Consider the following 20,023-nt stretch of genomic DNA (forward strand, 5'->3'; position numbering starts at 1 on the left):
TTAGGCCTTGTTAGGCCCATTCTCTTTATAAGTTAATCCAAATAAGTGGGCCCTATTTGCCATATGTGACTATCGATTCTAATTTTTTATTCTGATTATCGATTCTGATCTTCGATTCTGATTATGAGTATATAACGACATAGCATCATGATACATGTTCATATGCATCATCTGCATGCTTATGATGAGATGAGTGACTGATCATCGTACATGTCATTAGACAGATTGTTATAGACTCCATGGTAAGGGAAGATGCCCGCACGAGCACGTGGTACGCACATGTTTGTTGCATGATTGGATTGTGTGATTCATGCATCTTGCATTGTATGACATGGTTACTGTGCGCCCTAGTGACATCAGGGTCGTAGCCTCCACACGAGTATCATAGTTGGCAGGATTGGATAACAAAAATCTTATTCTAAATGGGGGTGCTATAAATATCCCTAGGTGGAAGTCCCTAAACCTTTATAGTACTAGGAGGTTGCTCTAACGTCTAGACCGAGTGGGTGTATGAGCGCCGAGTGCCGATTACCAGAAGGACGCGCTTTCCACTGTATCATGGTTGGCTGGAAGGGGGTGTGGCCTTACCTACCCGAGAGGAAGGGGCAAAGCTAGGCTGAGTTTGACCAGCTCAAGGAATGGGTCCATTATCGATGAGCTGAGTCTGATATTGGCAGGTAGATAGTAAGGTCTTTTCCACTCACCTTATTGCACGCGATGGGGCAGCAATCTGGCTTGGAGTGTACTAGAGCCTAGTTATATTCCAGAGTTGAGCTGTATTGATATGTGGACTTAGATGAGGATTTCTATGCTTGAGTTGCATCTCACATCTCATGGCCTTGGTACAGCCGACATCATTCATGCCTTGCATCACATAGCCTTGGTACGACTAACAGTATTTATGGATTCATCAGCATATTTCGCATTACTTTGATACTGTATAACTATATTACTACCTTGCGCATAAACTTTTACTACCCTCTAAGCTTTCTATAAGCTTATGCACGACTGTTGCGTGTAGGTGACATTGGACCGTATCAACACTGAGGTAAGAGCGCATAACAGATCATCTTGGGGCTTTTGTCCATTATCATTATATTTCCCTTTATGCTCATTGTACTTATAAAGTTTTTTTTATCATAGTGGAAATGTGATGGAGTTTTTGGTTGTTGTTTGTGGGTTATGCTTTTAGTTATGCTTATTATGAATCAAACTGACGTTGAAAATCCTTCTCATGGCATCCCAGGATTGAAACCTGGTGAATAAGTACTGGGAGGCGAGAATTGGGTACTAAGGAGGCTATCAGCGCCGAATTTGGCTATCTGAAATTTTGTGAGCCCAGTTTCTGAGTTTGGGGCATGATAGAAGTTGGTGTCAAAGCATAACTTAGGAATAATTGAGAACAACATTACATGTCTGCAATAAATTTAGGATGACTAAGTCCTGAAGTTCGGATAGCTTAGCGATTTTTTTGTTACAGACCCTTAACGTGCGTGCCTTCGAGAGTTTTCAAAGTTGATAGACGCCTTTGCTCTTTCCTGTACGACATGCCACGCAAGAGAGTGACCCGATCAACTCCCGCTTCACCACCTAAAACACCCGCTCCACTACCTACGGCTCCTGCCCTACCACCTATAATCCCCACTCCACCACCAGAGGTTCCTACCGCCCTTCCTAAGGATGCTGCTCCTCCACCAGAGACCAGTGCGAATCCGACTGTATCCGTGAGTGCCTCTCAGTTACAGCAGATGTTACAGGCTGTGACAGCCGCACTTCAAGGGCAGGGCAGGCACCCTATTGTTTCACCTGCCCAGGCCGAGCAAGAGCGCGCGAGTGCCCTCCTTCGAGAGTTCTGACAGCTCGATCCCCCGCTTTTCCAGGGCGAGCCAGACCCGACAACAGCTGAGAGATGGCGCTCCGATGTGGAGAAGGTATTTGATATGATGGGATGTACAACCGAGCAGTGAGTCCGATTAGCAGTATTTCTTCTCCATGGTGAGGCTGAGCATTGATGGACATCAGTCTCCAGAGCAGCAGGCGTCGATTTTGTGTGGACCTTGGAGGACTTGTTGATCGGTTTGACCGACAATATTTTCCTAATCACATCCGACGACAGCGAGCATTGGAGTTTGAGGCCCTAGTGCAAGGTGATATAACAGTGGCTAGTATGCTGCTCGTTTTGTAGCACTACCCAGATTTACACCATATTTGATAGATGATGAGGAGCGGATAGCCCGCCATTTCGAGGACGACTTGCATTATGGCCTTCGAAGCCGTGTTATTGAGCATGAACTCCTAACTTTCGAGGGAGTGGTACGGAAGGCCCGGATTTATAAGGCTGACTGAGCCGGTTCTCAGTCTGATCACAGTCAGAGTAGAGACCGGAAGAGGCAGGTTCCTTCCAGTGACTCTCAGCAGCATCGACCACAGCAGTAGAGGTGCACAGGTCGCCCAGCCTTCCAAGCACTAGCAACACCTCTAGCACCACCTCTAAGGCAGTTCACCGACACCTGTTTTGGGTGTGGTGTGACGGAGCACCGTATATGGGAGTGTCCCCGCCCCCATCAGCAGCAGCAGCAAAGAGGTCCACAGCAGCCTCCACCACAGCAGCAGTAGAGACCCTCATAGCAGCAACGACATCAGCCCTCACCACCGAGGCTCCCTCAGCAGCATCATTAGCCCTAGCCTCTGAGGCCACAGCAGCAGAGGCAGCAGTTTCGACCGCCTCAGCGATAGCAGCAGTAGTAGCAACACACTCAGAGGGGACAGGCACCTCCCCAGCCAGCTCAGGCTAGGTTCTATGCGGCTCAGCAGGATCCGCAATCATCTGAAGGAGTCGTTGAGGGTATACTTCCAGTCTCTGCATGCATCGCTTGGGTTCTATTTGATTTCGGTGCTTCGCACGCATTTATGTCTGAGGGATTCTGTTGTTCGACTGGATTGCCGACAGAATCTGCTCGAGAGGGGTTGACCATATCGATGCCCTTGGGGAAGACTACAGTATTAGGCCGCTTCTGTTTTTCTTGCCTTGTGTTAGTGGGAGATATTTTCTTGCCTACTGACTTGTACATGCTGTCGATGTCAGATTTTGATGTTATCTTGGGCATGTATTGCCTTACTGAGTACCATGCCATCTTGGACTGCTCGGTGAGGATGGTCACGTTCTGTATACCAGGCTTGCTGTAGTTTCAGTTCGCTGCAGAGCCCTGGGGAGAGCCATTATCTTGCTTGATGCCCTACGCCGTTGAGGAGCCAATTGCCGCTTATATTAATCAGTCGTATGTGATTTGTGATTTTTCCGATGTGTTCCAGGAGATTCCGGGATTACCACCTCACCGACTCACCGAGTTTCAGATTGATCTCGTGCCCAGTACTACGCCTATTTTGAAGGCCCTGTACTGTATGGCACCGTTGGAGTTGCGAGAACTGCAGAAGCAGTTAGACGAGTTGCATGAGTTAAGCTTTATCCGTCCGAGTAGTTCGCCGTGGGGAGTGCCGGTACTCTTCGTGAAGAAGAAGCATGGCTCATTGAGGCTCTGTGTGGATTACCGCGAGCTTAACAAGTCACGATCAAGAACAAGTATCCACTCCTAAGGATTGATGATTTGTTTGATCAGCTGCAGGGTGCACAGTTCTTTTCGAAGATTGACCTGTGTTCCAGTTATTATTAGATTCGGGTGCGAGAGGAGGACATTTCGAAGACGGCTTTCAGGACACGCTATGGTCATTTTGAGTTCCAAGTCATTTCCTTCGGACTGACTAATGCACTTGCGGTCTTCATGCAGTTGATGAACGAGGTCTTCCGCCCTTATTTCGATTAGATTGTTGTAGTCTTCATCGATGACATTTTGATCTATTCAAGGACCCGTGAGGAGCATGAGCAGCATCTGGAGGTTACGTTGCAGACCCTCCGCGCACACTAACTCTATGCGAAGCTGGAGAAGTACGAGTACTGGTAGGAGGAGGTGAAGTTCCTCGGTCATGTGGTGACGAGGAAGGGTGTCGTAGTGGACCCCTCAAAGGTTGAGGCAGTGGTCAGTGGGACTAGCCCACGACCGTGTCTGAGATCTAGAGTTTCCTTGGTTTGGGGGGCTACTACCGGCGTTTCATTGAGGGCTTCTCTCATATTGCAGCCCCAATGACCAGGTTGACTCGGAAGGACATAGAGTTTATTTGGAGTGACGCCTACAGGCGAGCTTTTATGGAGTTAAAGGACCATCTGACGTCCACACCTATCCTCACTCTTCCCTCTGGGAGTGATGGATTTATCATATTTACCGATGCCTCGCATATTGGGTTGGGTGCTGTCTTGATGTAACATTGGAGACCAGTCGCCTTCGCGTCTCGTCAGCTCAAGGTCCATGAGCTGAACTACCCGACGCATGCTTTGGAGCTGGCAGCAGTTTTCTTCGCACTGAAGGTGTATAGACACTATCTCTATGGTGTTAGATTCGAGCTCTTTTCTGACCATAAGATCTTGAAGTACCACTTTTCACAGTCTGAGTTGAATATGAGACAAAGGCGCTGGATGGAGCTCCTGAAGGACTATGACTTCAATCTTCAGTATCACCCGGGCAAGGCGAACGTGGTGGCAGATGCCCTCAGCAGTCAGCCACAAGGCCTGGTGGCGCATATGATGATCTGGGAGTGGAGGATGCTTGATGATATAGAAGAGTATGATTTTGAGTTCGGCCTGCAGTCTTCTATCGTGCAGTTATCGAGCCTGCCGATTCAACCCTCTCTTGTCTCAAGGGTGATCGAGGCTCAGCAGGTTGATGAGTCGTTGTAGAGATATATTGCTGAGGCGGCATCTAAGATTCAGGCAGATTGGTAGGTTGGATCAGACGGTGGACTTTGCTTTAGAGGCCGGTTATGTGTCTTGGATATTCCTGAGTTGCACAAAAATCTTATAACCGAGGCACATCGATTGTAGTTTTCTATCCACCCTGGCTCGACGAAGATGTACCGCGATATGAGGCGATAGTATTTTATAAAGCGCCAGATCGCTAGTTTTGTGGCCGAGTGTGACACGTGCCAACGTGTCAAGGTCGATCATCAGAAACCCCCTGGTCTATTGTAGCCATTGAGTGTACTGATGTGAAAGTGGGAGCACGTGTCGACAGATTTTATTATGGGCTTGCCAAAGACTCAGCGCAGTCATGACGCCATTTGGGTTGTTGTGGATCGTCTGACGAAGTCAGTACATTTTCTTTCTATTCATGCGACTTGACCTTTGGACCGGCTTGCGAGGTTATTTGTCGAGGAGATTATGAGGCTGCATGGCTTTCTATTCTTGATCATTTTTTACCGAGACCCGATGTGTACATCTCAGTTTTGGGGGAGCTTTTAGAGAGCGATGAGGACTGATTTACAGCTCACCACCACGTACCATCCGCAAACCAATGGTCAGACCGAGAGGGTTAACCAGATCCTTGAGGATATGCTTCGAGCCTGCGCAATTGATTTCGGGGGTAGCTGGTATGTGCATCTACGATTGGCTGATTTCGCGTACAACAATAGCTATCAGGTGACCATTGACATGGCTCCTTTTGAGGCACTATATGGCAAACCATGTAGATCACCGAGTTGTTGGACTGAGGTTGGAGAGCGCTGCCTCCTAGGTCTCGAGCTTGTGTAGTAGACGTTTGAGGCCATCGATATCATCAGCCAGAGAATGGGCACAGCTCAGAGCCAGCAGAAGAGTTTTACTGATCGTCAGCATCATCCCTTGGAGTTTGATGTAGGGGACCATGTGTATCTCAAGGTCTCGCCCATGAAGGGCATAGTTCGATTTGGAGCAAAGGGCAAGCTTGCCCCGAGATTTATAGGACCTTTTGAGATCACTGGGTGCGTTGGCGCCATGGTCTATCGGCTTGCCTTGCCATCTCAGTTGTCTTATGTCTACAATATTTTTCATGTCTTTATGTTAAGAAAGTGTGGGTCAGACATCATTCATGTTATTGATTGGCAGCCATTAGAGGTTCATGAGGATGCTTCTTATATTAAGCAGCCGGTTCGTATCCTTGATCGGAAGGTGCAGGTCCTCCGGACCAAGGTCATTCCGTTGGTGAAGGTTCAGTGGGGTCACCATTCTATTGAGGAGGCTTTGAGTATGAGGCTGAGATTCAAGAGCGCTATCCCTATATCTTTGATAATTGATTATGTGTTGTATTTTGTATGATATCTCTGATTTTATATGATGATGTTATGTTTCTTCTTCCTCATAAGTTATGTCTAGTTGCGATGATTGTATAAATTTCAAGGATGAAATTTTTATTAGGAGGGGAGAGCTGTAAGCCCCGTGTCTTAGCCCGTACCCTTCCATAGGCTTCCGCGATCTTCCCGGTAGAATTTCGGTAGCCTTCGACCCTTATCCGATGTTTGTGCATAACCCTGAGTTACACGTCGTCGACCTGAGTCGAATCAACCCGAGACTTGTACCCTAGCGACCGCGCTGTTGTCGCAGTTCCGATGCTGCGACTCCCACGCCGAGGTGATACCCAGGCCAGGAGATGTGGGCCTGCGCTCGGTTCGAGGAAAACACCGCGCGTTGCAAAACCCAAGAGAATCTCTACAATATGTCACCTGAATCCATCAATCAATCCCATCAAGGGTCAAGTACATGTCAAGTACACATCACCTCTCACCCTTCCTCAAGTAACCCCTAAAGTCAAATGTTTCTTACAAGCCCATACTTTTCTTACACCATCTACCACAAAAGTCAAAAAGTCTCTTACACATCCATCACCCATCTCTTTCTCCCTTTACAACCCTCTCTCTCTCATTCCTCAAATCACTTTTCCAAGCAACGAAAAATATCCCACGTATGAGCTTCCCAAGCTCTCATGGAGAAACTCAAGTGTGGCCCACTTCCTACCCTTTCATCTCCCATCTCAACCATCCAAACTCCATCTCTTCCGTCGGGATCGAAGCTAAGGAGCAAAGGAAGCCAAGGGAGCAAGAAGAAGGTGGTGGGTGATTTGGATTTTTGTCTTTCATTCATTTGTTTGATTTAAGGGTCCATATATGTGGGACCCACCTTGATGTACGCCTTGTAGCAAGAGGGACCCATAGTGGCGGGGGCCCTCCGTTATCTCCGATCTCTCTTTCTCTCTCTCTCTCCCTCTCTTTCTATGATCATGGCCCACATATGATATGTGTATTTTACCCATGCCATCCAAATAGTGGGCCACCTTGATCCCTGTTTGGGGCCTGCATGACCGGGCGGTCACACAGGCCCAGATGAAAGGGAAAACAAATATTAGCCTGATCCAAAACAGGTGGTCCATGTGGGACCCACCTTGATGAGGTGCATACCCTCACTGTCCATCACCAGTGGAGGGTGCACTGACGCTGGGGGTGTACTAACAGTGAAGTGTTAATTAACAGTGGGTGCACTGACGTGGGTGTACCAACAATGAAGTGTGTGCAGACGGTGGGGTCCATGGGACCCACCCACGCCATCCATCCATTTTGGTGGGCCACCCCTTAGTGCATGTGTTTTATCCTAACCGTCCATCATTCAGGGACAGTGGTACCCACGTCCGTGTGGGGCCCTCCTTAGTGCGTGTGCACGCTAGACCATAGCTCCAGTGGTAGGTAGAGTGAAAGATACCTCCTTTCAACGCAGAGGTCTTGGCTTTGATTGCTTGTGTAGGTGGTGGTAGGGAGGAGTGTGTGACGATGGGGTCCATGGCACCCACCCACGACGTCCATCCAGTTTGGTGGGCCACACCACCATGTATATCCAAGCCGTCCACTGTCCCTGGATGGTGGGACCCACCCCATGTGTGGGGACACCATGATATATGTGTATGTCCAGGCCATCCAGGGCCTGGACGTTTTGTATATGATATATAATATTAATATATTATATTATATTATATTATATTATAATATTATGTATATATATTACAGATATATATATATATATATATATATATGAGGGTGGGCCCTATGTGGGACCCATCTCTGCCCTCTCCTTAATGTGTAAAGCTGCACTAGCAAAAGATATATATGAATATATTAAAATATATTGTATTATATATACTTTGTATATATTTAAGGGTGGGCCAACAATAGCTACATGCTTGTACATGGCAGCTATATTGCTGCTATGCACAGCGGCAAGTGTACCCCACCGCCAGCTGTTGTACACGGTGGGAAGTTCCATGTGTCCCACCTACTCCATCCATGTCGTTTATCTATGGGACCCACCATGATACATGTGTTGTATCCAAACAGCCCAACCATTTATGAGATCATTTTATGGCATGGAGTAAATGAGTGAGATCCAAAGATCAAGTGAAACCCACCATTTGCAATAATAATGGGGTACAGTAGCATCCACCATTTAAAAACTTCTTAGGAGCCACAGTGGTTCCCGCCCAAGCTGATATTTGGTTTTCACTTCATCTATATCTATGCTAACTTATAAATAGGTTGGATCTCCAAAATGCATTTGATTCGGCCCATTTGAGTTGGCCCATTCAATCGACCCATTTGATTCGGCCCATTTGACTTAGCCATTTGAATCGGCCCATTCGATTCGACCCATTGATTTTGCCCAATTCAAATCGCCCATCGATTGAGATTCCACCATGATGTATGTGATGCTGTTTTTGGCGATCATGCCTTAAGAGCAATGATGGTTTGACGTCCACATTAATGGGCAATGATGGTTAGATGTCCACATTGTGACCTTCCCTTAGGCCTTGTTAAGCCCATTCTCTTCGTAGGTTAACCCAAATAAGTGGGCCCCACTACCAAAAAAAGGGGCAAAGGATACAAACTACGTTAAATTTTTACTACGAATATAAACCGTAGCTATAATTACTATGGTTTTAATCCGTAGCTAAAGAGTTGATACACCATTAATAAATAACAGTGTTATAAGGGGCTCTATGGGGCCTAAAAATATATATATTTTCTATCTAAGCCATCCATATATTTGGAAATATTATTTTAGAGCATGAAATAAAAAATCAGATAGATCGAAGGCTCAAGTAGACCACACGGTAGGAAACATGGAGATTAAATCACATTTGATTCCTATGGTGTGGTCCAATTGCACCTTCAATATATCTTAAGTTTTGTACTATATACTAAAATAATTTAATAAAATTAATGGTCAAAATGGATAAACCAAATACATCATGGTGGGCCCCACGAAGCCCCTGTCAGGACCGTCCACGATCTTTCCCACGAAACGACGCCCAATTTTGGGCACACGCTCAAAACAAAGCCGCGCCCAAAATGGCCTCATTTTCTCTCTCTCTCTCTCTCTCTCTCTCTCTCTCTCTCTGTTCCCTAATCCCCCCTCTCTCTCTCTCCCTCTCTCTGTTTCCCAATCCTCTCTCTCCCTCCTGATCTCTGCTCTATCTCTCATTCTCCTCCCGCTCTCTGCCGTCTCTTCTATCTCCCTCCATTGCAGCAGCCGTGAAACTCCTACTCGAAGAAACACACACCGTGAAGCTCCTCACAATAGGTTTGATATCTTCTTCTCTTTGTGTCTCTTTTTTTGTCTTTCAGATTTGATACATGTTAAATGTAAGATGAAATGGCATGCTATTTATTTATTGAAATGGCTGGATGAAATGACATGCTATCTGTTTGATGAAATGGCTAGATCATACAGTTCTTTTCGGAGGTGCTTTGCTGGCTTTAAGCATCTATAGCTTCAAAGTTTGGAGGCAGGGGAAATCCAGCTTACCATTTATCTTGAGGCAATCAGCCCTTATTGCTGCCTTTCTTGTAAAGCACTTTCAGACGTACTCTTTGACAAAGAAAGTCTTTCCTAATGGGTTCTATGTTGTTGTGAGTATTGCAATGCTGTGCTTTTATACCTATGTGATGCTTTCTGGAGGAAACCCGCCACCAAAGAAGTCCAAGTTGGCAGCAAGTCCCCCATCATAGCTTGAACTTCCAAATGTCAGACAAGAAGCCAATCTCTTTGTAGTTCTATCCATAAATTGCAGTTTGACATATCTGTCAATGCTTCTTCTAAATTGGTTGTGTTGCTGATTGCTATTGAGTCTAGTTGTGGTTCTAGGTTTGAACTTCGAACAGAGCCCCACTTGCATCATATTTTGATAGTATATACATATAGTAGGGTTCCCATGAGAAAGAAAATGGTATAATAATACCAGATTGTAACATTATGAAGATGTAGCAAGTGCAAACAGTATGATCTGATAGGCTCTGATGAGCTAAACTTGCATGTAGGGTTGGGCCTTTTCAGCCCTAATTTTGCTCTGAGGTTTACTCGCTGCTTTCCACCAAAACAACATATTACTCATGGATTTGATTGCCTTAATGAAATTTACTATTTGAGGACTCTTTTCTTAAAAAATGGAAAAAAGAAAAAAGACAAATAGTTTTTTTTATCATTTTGGAAAAAAAAAAATCCTTATGCAGAGAATTTCTCTTGATTTTGACATGTTGTTATTGCTGTTTCTACTGTGGCCCATGTGATGATCAAGAAGACAACTGACACTATAATTTGAGATGAAGGGAACCTATTGTTATTAGTGTGTTGACCATGCAGCCTAACTTGTGGCTTAACTTCGAAGGGAGATGAATAGGAAGCAGATTGCATCCTAACCGAGTCACGCATATTGATAAGGAAATGCAAATTTTCTTTGAATTTTCTTAAATTAATTGGTGATGCCATTTAAGTAATTCCATATAGCAATGTGTGTGCTTACTTCTGAACATTAACATGAATCTGTTAGTCCGTTTCAAACTACCCTACATTTTTAATTTTATTTGCAGATTTTGGTAGAGCACATCAGCGCAGTTCTTCTAGGATTAAAAGCCCATAGACAAATTCTGTCAATAGGCCTTGCTGGTTGGGGTGGTCAGCGAGTTTTAAAACTATGATCATGGTTAGGTTACCTATACTGAGCATAAATGCACAATCTCATGTTTTTTTTTTTTTTGCTTCATAGTTGTTTAAGGATAACAGACAGTGAAGATGTCATGGTTCTTTAAATATGCATGTGGACTAAGTTTTCTGTATTGCCATTATATTCATGTGTGGGAATGTGAAACTTCTGATTCATAAATGTAAATAGGGTTGGGAATGTGAAATGAACACATTTTAGAATCACTAAAATGAATGCAAATGTGGTTGTGTATGTTCTGTAATTCCTATTACAAACTGTAAATGCAAATAGGTTGTGATGGTAAAAACTTATCCATGCGCTAATTCATTGACCGACTTTTCCTGATTGCAGCAAATCCTAGACTTTGAAAATAATGTAGATGCTTGTGAAGTGATGCAGATCAGTGGAGATGCATTCTAAGTGGTTCATAGATTAACCTTTTTTTTTTTGTGATTGCTAAGTTTGGTTGTAGGTTTTGTGAAGTGGTTTGTATCAATGGTTTTTTTTTTCAAATCAATCGTTACTTTCCTTTTGTGCACTTATTTCTAAACTGATAGCCATCGATGTAGACCTGTCACCACATGTAGGAGTAGTACTTGGGCTTCATGCACTCATTGGTAGCCTGATTCATCAACTCATTTGTGTAACTGATTGACTTTTCCTTATTGTAAAAGATCCTAGACTTTTGTACCTAATGCACATGCTTGTGAAGTGATGCAGATCGATGGATGGTTGTGAAGTGATTCATTGACTTATTTTGTGATTGCAGTGATGGGTTGCAGGTTTTTATGAAGTGATGCACATTAATGGGTTTTTTTTTTTCCAAATCAACGGTTACTGTTCTTTCTTGCACTCATTTGTAAACTGATTCATGCACTCATGTGACTTGGATTGTATCATGTGATTGCAGCAGATCCTAATCTAATTTGTCAATTGATTCATAGACTAAACTCTAGACAAATCTATGAATTGGAACTCATTTGTGAACTGAACTTGAACTGGAATGCGGACTGTAGCTTGAACTAAACATTTTGTTGAAGTCCATACCATTGGAATTTCTGTGAACTGAAATGCATTGCTAAATTCATTGCTATTGAACTAAATTTTCCCCAGAGAGTCCATTGCCGTGGCGGATAGCCTTCCCCGCTGGGTAGCTCTAACCAGCAAAACAGGTTATTCCATGCTATCTTGGATCTCCCCCTCTTCTCCCGAGGGGAGCTGGTCCTTGATAGGTCAGGTTTAGGAGCGGTTCGATTTTCTTAGCCCTCTCTTTGTTTTCTTTTTGAGATATGATAGGCGGGCCTCCGTCTGGTGGCCCTCCCGAATGCGCAGGCCTTGTATAGCTTCAAGTCTTAGTCCCTTTTATTGGCTTGAGTCTATTGCTCATTTATAAGAATCTTATATCATCAATGAAATCCAGATTTTTGAAAAAAAAAAACTAAATTTCCCGGTGGACTATGGATCAAGCTGAACTCAGTTGCAACTCCAACTGAGAACATGCATTTCTAAACTATAGAACACTGCAAATTCCTATGAACTGAACTTTTTGCTATCCAAAATTATGCTTTTGCTATTGTGCAAAAGTTACTCTCCTTTTATGACTGTTGCTATTGTGCAAAAATCGCACTCCTGTGACTTTTGAAAATTCACAAGATGGCATTGATCATGGGCATGGATAATACAAATGTCTTATATTTCTAAAAAAATAGTGGTTGATACCATCATGATTTTGTAGTTTCATAATGGGATACATGTACCGTTAGTAATGGGTGGTGAACAACAAGTGCAGCCACTATCATGGTTTCACGATAATGATGGTTAACATATGATGATATAGGATGACCTAAATTTGCTGCCTCAAAGGTTAGTGTTCTACTTAAATTTTTTTTCTTGATTTTTCTGCTTTAGAGCAATTGCTTGCCTCTCGACATGCTATTGCTAATAAAACCATTGTCCTGTGCAGACAACATATGGCTTGGACTCATGCATCATGGGAGAAGTTTGCTATATCGTCCCCAGGTGTGGGAAGTGTAAGAAGTATTTAAATTGCTCTAATTTTATCTTTGTTAACTATAGTTTGTGTTGCAGGTTGTGGAATGTGAGTTGTTGATGGTCCCTGCAAGCGAATTACCATACGAGGGACATGACCTAGTTAAGGTATGCTTCAGTTGACTGTTGAGGTTCAGGCTTCTCTTATTTTTATGGTCCTTCAAGAGAATTTTTATTTATCATTTGGGTATTTAAATGGGCCCTAGGAATGTTGCCAAAGATTCTATCTATTGTGAAGCTCTTCTGTTATTTATGTTTTGAAAATTCAAATAGTTTCATGTTTGAATTTATTTTCATTCTGTTGCTCAATCGGGCATTGTGTACTTTTTAAAAAATTGAAAACTGGTGAAACTTGCAGTTTTCTGGAGGGAATCTTATATATCTAGCAAGTGAAACAAAAATGAGATCATTAGAAGAGTAAAAACCTCATCAAGAACTCTTGCAAGAAACCATACCACGTGCCTTGCTTTAGGATACATTTGGATGTTAGGTTCTCAAGGGTGACAGGATGTGTGCCGTCAGTCCAGGGTTGAGATATGAAATGCATGTCGACCCAATTTGAGGGAGAAAAGGAAGGAAAACACTAGTCTGCATAATGCAGGCTGTGTTTTCTGCACTGGTCCAAACACCAAGTGCATTAAGGACGCTGGGGAAGCTCCACAATACACAATTTGATGGCACTTATATACTATCAGAAGGTTGAATTCAAGTTGAAGTAGATTTTTTAAATAACTACAGAACTATATTATGTGTATTTGTGTGGAAAAAAAGTTTTTATTTATTTATTTATTTTAACTTGAGCAAGGACTATAGTTGAGGGTGTGTTTGCTTGTGAGTTTACGTGGATTTATTATTTGATACTCTTAAGGATTTAAATATTTTATGATATTTTTTGACAGTGAATGAAGTTGCATTGAAGAAAATTGAATCTGCTCATGAAAAATTCAAGGCTGAGGTACATCCCTGTATCCGTAATCTCATTTGTTCGAAAGTTACAATCCATGTTTTCAGTCTTTTCTTTTGTCTTTCTTTCTTTTCAGATGTGTACAAAGGCATGCATATAGTGATTATCAGAAGCAGTGGGCCATCATTGAAAGATTACCCTTGTAGTGAGTCCAATCAAGGTATGGATAATATATGGTTTTAGTTCATGGTAAATGGTACCTTTTATTATGGATCACCCCTGGACCAAAGACTTAGTACCTATTGTTGTAAGTTCGTATTGATTTCACTAATTGTAATAGAAAATGAACTCAAGCTCAAGCTGGGGGAGATTGTTACCACAATTCCAACTATCGATAAGTACAATTTAGAAGGCATTTTATTTATTTATTTTTAAATTTCCTTTAGAAATGCTAATTGCATTGATAGAGGATTGAGTTATCCAAGGGGTATTGACTTTCTACGGGTAGTGTCATCAGTAGATCTTGGTTATTTTTTCACTCAGATGTACTCAAATTTTAGCTCTTTATTTATATGTTTAGATACACAATTTTCTAGTTGTTGCTTCTGTGTTGCAAATTGGCATTCAACTTTTACATCTAAGTAAAATTTTGTTTTATTGGTGTTATTTATTAATTTGTCTTGCTAGTGCAGATAAAACCTTTGGTGAAGCCAACCAAAGACATAATGAAAGTTCGTCGCATTAAATATGCTTGGCATAAGTTTTTTCTTGAGGGTACTCTTCCTCTTGGTCCATGATATCCTGGCTTTTTGTCATTTCATTCATATAATTTTTTTGTTCTGTCAATGCAGCTAGGTACAACATTGGTGCAGTTATCTTGCTCCGGGCACCTGTAGTCTTGGTATGTCTCATTGTCCTTCAATAATTTAATATATCGAGATTTCTTTCCCATCATCATTTACATTTTTCTTCTTAATCGATACTTGGAAGTTAATATAATCATTTACTCTGTTTTACAATCTTTAAAATCTTTATATGTAAATCTGTGCCCATATGCATTGTCGAAGAAACTAAAAAAATTACTCATTCTCGGATTACATTGTGGAATATGCATCTATTATTCAAAGAAACGGTGACATTCCAAGCACTCACACTTTCTCTCCTTACTAGCTAAATTGGTGGGTCTTCTTTCGTTCATACTATATGATTCACTGATGAAGTGGCCTGGCCATTTGGACAGGTTCATGTTTATATATTATCTCGAAATTGATGAAGTAGATCCGGATGTGCGTCGGAGCTATCCGGATGTTGAGCGGGGGTCCTTGGAAGGTGGGAACCACTGTTATGACCATGATGAAGTTGTCCATTTCCTATGGACAGCAATATGGGTGGCCTGACCATTTGGACAAGCCCATGTTTATATATTATTTTGAAATTGATGAAGAAGATCCGGATGTGCGTCGAAACTATCTGGATGTTGAGCGGGGGTCCCTGGAAGGTGGGAACCGCTGTTATGACCATGATCAAGCTGTTCATTTCCTATGAACAACATTGGAAGGGCCTAGCCATTTGTGCTGGTGACCGTGTTTATATCTGTATATGCAGGGACCATACCCTTAACCTAAACCACACCTTAAACCTATAACCTAAACCTATTCTAAATTACCTAAACTTATAACCTATAACCTAAACCTAAACCTTAACCTATTCTCAATTCCCTAAACCAAAACCTAAACCTTTACCTAAACCTATAACCTTAACCTAAACCAAAACCTATAACCTTAACCTATAACCTAAAACCTAAACCTAAACCTAAAACCTAAATGTATTCTCAAATCCCTAAACCTAAACCTACACCAAATCCTAATCTCAACTCCCGAACTTAAACCCATACCTAAACTTGAAAACCCAAACATAAACCCGATCCCGAACCCGAACCCGATTTCCTAAACCTAAACCTTAACCTATTCTCAATTCCCTAAACCTATATCTTATAACCTAAACCTAAACCTTAACCTTAACCTAAACCTAAACCTATAACCTTAACCTAAACCAAAACCTATGACCTAAAACCTTAACCAATAACCTAAACCTCAACCTAAACCTAAACCTAAACCTAAACCTTAACCTAAACCTATAACCTTAACCGAAAACCTAAAACCAAAACCTAAACCTAAAACCTAAATGTATTCTCAAATCCCTAAACCTAAACCTACATCTAATCCTAATCTCAACTCTCTAACTTAAACCTAAACTTAAACTTAAAAACCCAAACCTAAACCCGATCCTGAACCCGAACCCGATTTCCTAAACCTAAACCTTAAGCTATTCTCAATTCCCTAAACCTATAGCTTAAAACCTAAACCTAAACCTTAACCTATATCTATAACCTTAACCTAAACCAAAACCTATGAGCTAAAACCTTAACCTATAACCTAAACCTAAACCAAAACCTAAACCTTAACCTAAACCTATAACCTTAACCTAAAACCTAAAACCTAAATGTATTTTCAAATCCCTAAACCTAAACCTACACCTAATCCTAATCTCAACACCCTAACCTAAACCCATACCTAAACTTGAAAACTCAAACATAAACCCGATCCCGAATCCGAACCCGATTTTCTAAACCTAAACCTTAACCTATTCTCAATTCCCTAAACCTATATCTTATAACCTAAACCTAAACCTAAACCTTAACCTAAACCTAAATCAAAACCTATAACCTTAACCTAAACCAAAACCTATGACCTAAAACCTTAATCTATAAACTAAACCTAAACCTATAACCTTAACTTATAACCTAAAACCTAAACCTAAACCTAAAACCTAAATGTATTCTCAAATCCCTAAACCTAAACCTACACCTAATCCTAATCTCAACTCCCTAACCTAAACCCATGCCTAAACTTGAAAACCCAAACATAAACCCGAACCCGATTTCCTAAACCTAAACCTTAACCTCTTCTCAATTCCCTAGACCTATATCTTATAACCTAAACCTAAACCTAAACCTTAACCTAAACCTAAACCTATAACCTTAACCTAAACCTAAACCTATAACCTTAACCTAAACCAAAACATATGACCTAAAACCTTAACCTATAACCTAAACCTCAACCTTAACCTAAACCTAAACCTAAACCTAAACTTAACCTAAACCTATAACCTTAACCTAAAACCTAAAACCTAAACCTAAACCTAAAACCTAAAACCTAAAACCTAAAACCTAAACCTAAACCTAAAACCTAAATGCATTCTCAAATCCCTAAACCTAAACCTACACCAAATCCTAATCTCAACTCCCTAACCGCAACCTAAACCTAAACCTAAACTTGAAAACCTAAACATAAACCCGATCCCGAACCCGATTTCCTAAACCTAAACCTTAACCTATTTTCAATTCCCTAAACCTATAGCTTATAACCTAAACCTAAACCTTGACCTAAACCTAAACCTAAACCTTAACCTATACCTATAACCTTAACCTAAACCAAAACCTATGACCTAAAACCTGAACCTATAACCTAAACCTAAACCTAAACCTAAACCTTAACCTAAACCTATAACCTTAACCTAAAACCTATAACCTAAACCTAAACCTAAAACCTAAATTTATTCTCAAATCCCTAAACCTAAACCTACACCTAATCCTAATCACAACTCCCTAACCTAAACCTATACCTAAACTTGAAAACCCAAACATAAACCCGATCCCGAACCTGAACCCGATTTCCTAAACCTAAACCTTGACCTATTCTCAATTCCCTAAACCTATATCTTATAACCTAAACCTAAACCTAAACCTAAACCTAAACCTATAACCTTAACCTAAACCAAAACCTATGACCTAAAACCTTAACCTATAACCTAAACCTCAACCTTAACCTAAACCTAAACCTTAACCTAAACCTATAACCTTAACCTAAAACCTAAAACCTAAACCTAAACCTAAATCCTAAATGTATTCTCAAATCCATAAACCTAAACCTACACCTAATCCTAATCTCAACTCCCTAAACCTAAACATAAACCCAATCCCGAACCCGATTTCCTAAACCTAAACCTTAACCTATTCTCAATTCCCTAAACCTATAGCTTGACCTAAACCTAAACCTAAACCTTAATCTATACCTATAACCTCAACCTAAACCAAAACCTATGACCTAAAACCCTAACCTATAACCTAAACCTAAACCTAAACCTAAACCTATAACCTTAACTTATAACCTATAACCTAAACCTAAACCTATAACCTAAATGTATTCTCAAAACCCTAAACCTAAACCTACACCTAATCCTAATCTCAACTCCCTAACCTAAACCTATACCTAAATTTGAATACCCAAACATAAACCCGATCCCGAACCCAAACCCGATTTCCTAAACCTAAACCTTAACCTATTCTCAATTCCCTAAACCTATATCTTATAACCTAAACCTAAACCTAAACCTTAACCTAAACCAAAACCTAAACCTATAACCTTAACCTAAACCAAAACCTATGACCTAAAACCTTAACCTATAACCTAAACCTCAACCTTAACATAAACCTAAACCTAAACCTTAACCTAAACCTATAACCTTAACCTAAAACCTAAAACCTAAACCTAAACTTAAAACCTAAATGTATTCTCAAATCCCTAAACCTAAACCTACATCTAATCCTAATCTCAACTCTCTAACCTAAACCTAAACCTAAACCTAAACTTGAAAACCCAAACATAAACCCGATCCTGAACCTGAACCCGATTTCCTAAACCTAAACCTTAACCTATTCTCAATTCCCTAAACCTATAGCTTATAACCTAAACCTAAACCTAAACCTTAACCTATACCTATAACCTTAACCTAAACCAAAACCTATGACCTGAAACCTTAACCTATAACCTAAACCTAAACCTTAACCTAAAACCTAAAACTTAAACCTAAACTTAAAACCTAAATGTATTCTCAAATCCCTAAACCTAAACCTACACCTAATCCTAATCTCAACTTCTTAACCTAAACATAATCCTAAACTTGAAAACCCAAACATAAACCCGATCCCGAACCCGAACCCGATTTCCTAAACCTAAACCTTAACCTATAGCCTAAACCTTAACCTAAACCTATAACCAATAACTTAAACTCAATTCCCTAAACCTTAACCTATAACCTAAGCTAAACCTAAACCTATAACATAAACCTAAACCTAAACCTAAATGTAAAACTTAAACCTAAACCTAAAACGTAAAACCTAAACCTAAACCTAAAACGTAAATGTATTCTCAAATCCCAAAACCTATAACTGGAGTTGTAAACGCCAACAGGGAGAATCTTTCGGCGATTCCACAACCCGCTTAGTGAGTACCCAAGTTTGTATTTGGGTCATGTTATTTACAACATCTGAATTTCTTCCAGCCATACTTGCAACTTGAATTATTTCATGGTTTTTGGGATCTGAAATTTAGCAAATGTCTAACCATTTTTAAAAGAACACTACCATAGAAAATTTCTATATTAGCAGTGTCTTAATGCTTGGTTTTGCCCCATTTTTTTCTACATATTATTCCTGGGGCAACTAATAGAAAATATGAATGGTTCTATACCGGCAAAGTAAGCATACATTAAGTTTCTTCTTGTCCTATGCAGGGCTTTGACAAACTGAAAGAGACAGTTGAGAAGTGGGAGGGCATAACAAAGGCACCGACACGATTTAATCTAAAGCTTTTTGCTGACAAAGACACATATGATGCCATGGATGAACTTGCAAAGTTGCAGAACAAGACTGCTCACCAGCTAGCCATGAAAGTTATCCGCAACTGAAATGAAAGTGTTTCTCTTGCCTTGCTTCAATCTGAGGCAGCTCATATAAGGCCAGAGAATGGTTCTTGGTTCACCATTGCTGAATGGTCTTATAACTCTTCACCATTAGTAATTGCTTCAATCTGAGGCAACTCATATGTGATTGTAATTGAATGAATGAATGATTATGCAGGTGATAATTGAATGAATGAATGATTGTAATTGAATGAATGAATGATTATGCAGGTGGTAATTGAATGAATGAATGAATAATTATGAAGGTGGTAATTGAATGAATGAATGATTATGCAGGTGGTAATTGAATGAATGAATGAATGATTACAATTTTTTTTAATGTAGGCTATAGCTACGGATATTAACCGTATCTGTTATAAAT

At 41.0% G+C, this 20,023-nt stretch overlaps 1 protein-coding gene and 1 long non-coding RNA gene across 2 annotated transcripts; both read left to right on the forward strand.

Annotated features, from left to right (window-relative positions):
• The first annotated feature begins 1,547 nt into the window (after positions 1–1,547).
• On the forward strand, positions 1,548–9,915 carry LOC131226216 (predicted GPI-anchored protein 58). Its single transcript, XM_058221998.1, has 2 exons — positions 1,548–1,833; positions 9,629–9,915. Exons 1-2 carry the CDS (start codon positions 1,548–1,550, stop codon positions 9,913–9,915), a joined length of 573 nt encoding a protein of 190 aa, XP_058077981.1.
• Positions 9,916–10,618: 703 nt separating this feature from the next.
• LOC131229473 (uncharacterized) lies at positions 10,619–13,765 on the forward strand. Its single transcript, XR_009163353.1, has 3 exons — positions 10,619–12,749; positions 12,850–12,905; positions 12,975–13,765. It is a non-coding gene; the product is annotated as an uncharacterized LOC131229473 (long non-coding RNA).
• Positions 13,766–20,023: the final 6,258 nt, after the last annotated feature.

The sequence above is a fragment of the Magnolia sinica genome, chromosome 2 (genome assembly GCF_029962835.1).
Source record: "Magnolia sinica isolate HGM2019 chromosome 2, MsV1, whole genome shotgun sequence".
Lineage (NCBI taxonomy): Eukaryota > Viridiplantae > Streptophyta > Magnoliopsida > Magnoliales > Magnoliaceae > Magnolia > Magnolia sinica.